Source organism: Stegostoma tigrinum, chromosome 46 (genome assembly GCF_030684315.1).
Source record: "Stegostoma tigrinum isolate sSteTig4 chromosome 46, sSteTig4.hap1, whole genome shotgun sequence".
Classification (NCBI taxonomy): Eukaryota; Metazoa; Chordata; class Chondrichthyes; order Orectolobiformes; family Stegostomatidae; genus Stegostoma; species Stegostoma tigrinum.
Genome location: NC_081399.1, coordinates 9,092,908 through 9,096,804, shown reverse-complemented (window position 1 = coordinate 9,096,804; position 3,897 = coordinate 9,092,908). Strand labels below are relative to the sequence as shown.

General features: G+C 49.7%; 1 protein-coding gene across 2 annotated transcripts in view; it reads right to left on the bottom strand.

The window, feature by feature from the left end:
- Positions 1-2,740: 2,740 nt before the first annotated feature.
- The window catches only part of LOC132207377 (uncharacterized), a 20,355-nt gene continuing 19,198 nt past the window's right edge, over positions 2,741-3,897 (bottom strand). For both annotated transcript variants that reach the window (XM_059642806.1, XM_059642807.1), the window contains one exon: positions 2,741-3,554. In XM_059642806.1, coding sequence (XP_059498789.1) covers positions 3,148-3,554 — 407 coding nt within the window. In that variant the 3' untranslated portion in view covers positions 2,741-3,147. The remainder of the gene's footprint in view (positions 3,555-3,897) is intronic.

Below are 3,897 nucleotides of genomic sequence, written 5' to 3'. Positions count from 1 at the left end.
TAGTTTTGGACTCCCCAACCCTGGTGAAAATTGCTGTGTAACTCTCGCACTCTGGGAAGAAATCTGGATTGGGGGGAGGTGGTTGGTGACCTGGGGGTCAGCTGAGGAAATATTTCAATGCACACTTAGGAAGGACCTGTGGGGCAAAGGCTGGGTGTCTGTTTGTGGCCAGCACGGAGCAGGCGGGCCAAAGGGCCTTTGGATGTGCTGCAAAACCCTGCGATGGTACACCTGGCTCCAGACCACAGCGTTTTCCTCTTGGCTGCTCTCTGAAACCGTCGCTGCGCTGATTTCCAAAACGCACTGACCTTTCTCAAGGGGAATTTAAGGACTAGCACCGAAAAGCGTCAATCTCACCCCTGAGAACGGCCAGACTCACTCTGCAGTGGGAGAGCACACCAATGACTTTGCACACTGGGATGAAATTTAATAGCGCACGCATTTCCAAGAAACAAATATACAACAGCACTCGTACAGAGCGTCAAACTTTAGGAGCACTATTACACCACTGGTTATGTATGACAATTCAGCGTTATCACAGTCTCATCGACGGGCCAATGAAAGCACGAACGCAAAGGGAGGTCCAGAGAAAGGTGTTGGAGGGAAAGAAGGAGTGAAGGAGAGAGGGGGAGGCAGAGTGACACAGTGAGAAACAGAGAGAAAGAGAGTTAGACATAGAGAGGGAGAGGCAGAGACGAGAGACAGTGATAAAGTGAGAAACAGAGAGAGAGGGGTTCAGGGTGGGTTATATACAGAATAACAGATACCCCGGGAGGGAGTTACAGACTGGAATCTAATCGAGGGGTTCATGGTGGGTTATATACAGAATAACAGATACCCCGGGAGGGAGTTACAGACTGGAATCTAATCGAGGGGTTCATGGTGGGTTATATACAGAATAACAGATACCCCGGGAGGGAGTTACAGACTGGAATCTAATCGAGGGGTTCAGGGTGGGTTATATACAGAATAACAGATACCCCGGGAGGGAGTTACAGACTGGAATCTACTCGAGGGGTTCAGGGTGGGTGAAATACAGAATAACAGATACCCCGGGAGGGAGTTACAGACTAGAATCCAATCGAGGGGTTCATGGTGGGTTATATACAGAATAACAGATACCCCGGGAGGGAGTTACAGACTGGAATCTAATGGAGGGGTTCAGGGTGTGTTATATACAGAATAACAGATACCCTGGGAGTGAGTTACAGACTGGAATCTAATCGAGGGGTTCAGGGTGGGTTATATACAGAATAACAGATTCCCCGGGAGGGAGTTACAGACTGGAATCTAATCGAGGGGTTCAGGGCGGGTTATATACAGAATAACAGATACCCCGGGAGGGAGTTACAGACTGGAATCTAATCGAGGGGTTCAGGGTGGGTTATATACAGAATAACAGATACCCCGGGAGGGAGTTACAGACTGGAATCTAACCGAGGGGTTCAGGGTGGGATATATACAGAATAACAGATACCCCGGGAGGGAGTTACAGACTGGAATCGAATCGAGGGGTTCAGGGTGGGTTATATATAGAATAACAGATACCCCAAGAGGGAGTTACAGACTGGAATCTAATCGAGGGGTTCAGGGCGGGTTATATACAGAATAACAGATACCCCGGGAGGGAGTTACAGACTGGAATCTAATCGAGGGGTTCAGGGTGGGTTATATACAGAATAACAGATACCCCGGGAGGGAGTTACAGAGTGGAATCTAATCGAGGGGTTCAGGGTGGGTTATACACAGAATAACAGATACCCCGGGAGGGAGTTACAGACTGGAATCTAATCGAGGGGTTCAGGGTGGGTTATATATAGAATAACAGATACCCCGAGAGGGAGTTACAGACTGGAATCTAATCGAGGGGTTCAGGGTGGGTTATATACAGAATAACAGATACCCCGGGAGGGAGTTACAGACTGGAATCTAATCGAGGGGTTCAGGGTGGGTGATATACAGAATAACAGATACCCCGGGAGGGAGTTACAGACTAGAATCCAATCGAGGGGTTCAGGGTGGGTTATATACAGAATAACAGATACCCCGGGAGGGAGTTACAGACTGGAATCTAATCGAGGGGTTCAGGGTGGGTTATATACAGAATAACAGATACCCCGGGAGGGAGTTACAGACTGGAATCTAACTGAGGGGTTCAGGGTGGGTTATATACAGAATAACAGATACACCGGGAGGGAGTTACAGACTAGAATCCAATCGAGGTGTTCAGGGTGGGTGATATACAGAATAACAGATACCCCGGGAGGGAGTTACAGACTAGAATCCAATCGAGGTGTTCAGGGTGGGTTATATACAGAATAACAGATACCCCGGGAGGGAGTTACAGACTAGAATCCAATCGAGGTGTTCAGGGTGGGTTATATACAGAATAACAGATACCCCGGGAGGGAGTTACAGAGTGGAATCTAATCGAGGGGTGCAGGGTGGGTTATATACAGAATAACAGATACCCTGGGAGGGAGTTACAGACTGGAATCTAACTGAGGGGTTCAGGGTGGGTTATATACAGAATAACAGATACACCGGGAGGGAGTTACAGACTAGAATCCAATCGAGGTGTTCAGGGTGGGTGATATACAGAATAACAGATACCCCGGGAGGGAGTTACAGACTAGAATCCAATCGAGGTGTTCAGGGTGGGTTATATACAGAATAACAGATACCCCGGGAGGGAGTTACAGACTGGAATCTAACCGAGGGGTTCAGGGTGGGTTATATACAGAATAACAGATACCCCGGGAGGGAGTTACAGACTGGAATCTAACCGAGGGGTTCAGGGTGGGTTATATACAGAATAACAGATACCCCAAGAGGGAGTTACAGACTGGAATCTAATCGAGGGGTTCAGGGTGGGTTATATACAGAATAACAGATACCCCAAGAGGGAGTTACAGACTGGAATCTAATCGAGGGGTTCAGGGTGGGTTATATACAGAATAACAGATACCCCGGGAGGGAGTTACAGACTGGAATCTAACCGAGGGGTTCAGGGTGGGTTATATACAGAATAACAGATACCCCGGGAGATATTGAGAGAATTGGGTTTTTGAATAATCGATTTTTTGTGGGGTTTGGCTGAGCTTTTGAGCACCTCCCTTCACGACCTCACAACCTTGGCTTGTTGCCTCACGGGTCCTGAACCGTCACCTCGTCGCTAGCTGCTGAGTAAGTCACTGCACTTTCACCTCCCTGTCCCTCTGGTCTGAGGAGTTGGTATTCCGCTTCTTTCGGTTGTTTCGTCAGGCTGGTGTATACAGGAGCTTCCTGCCTCTCTGCCTGGGTCGTACCCGGCCCGACCTTGGCCTGCACCCTCAGGCTTCGGCGCGGCTCAGCCTCGGCCTGCTCCTTCAGGCTTCGGCGAGGCCCGGCCTCGGCCTGTTCCTTCAGGCTTTGGCGAGGCCCGGCCTCGGCCTCCACCATCACTTCTGAGGAGCCACTTGGCTCGGCCTGTACCCCTTGGCCTGAGGCCCCAGGCTGGGCCTGGTCGCCCTCAGATGTCACCTCCTTCAAGTCGGAATAAATCGCATCTGTGCCTGCGAAGGAGGGTGAAGGGAGAGTTACAAAGAATACGAGAGGTTGCTGAAGTTGCGTTCGTGATCAATATCTCTTCGAATTCGCCTCTGCTCTCCGTTAAAACCCCAAATTCTATCTGGCTTTGTTTTGAATCATTTATATTTATACAGTCACAGGGATGTACAGCTTTGAAACTGACCCTTCGACCCTACCTGTCCCTGCCGACCCAATACCCTACATTAATCCAGCCCCATTCGCCAGCATCTGGCCCATATCCCTCTAAACCCTTCCTATCCATGTCCCCATCCAGATCCCTTTAAATGCTGTAACTGTACCAGCCCCCACCACTTCCTCTGGCAGCTC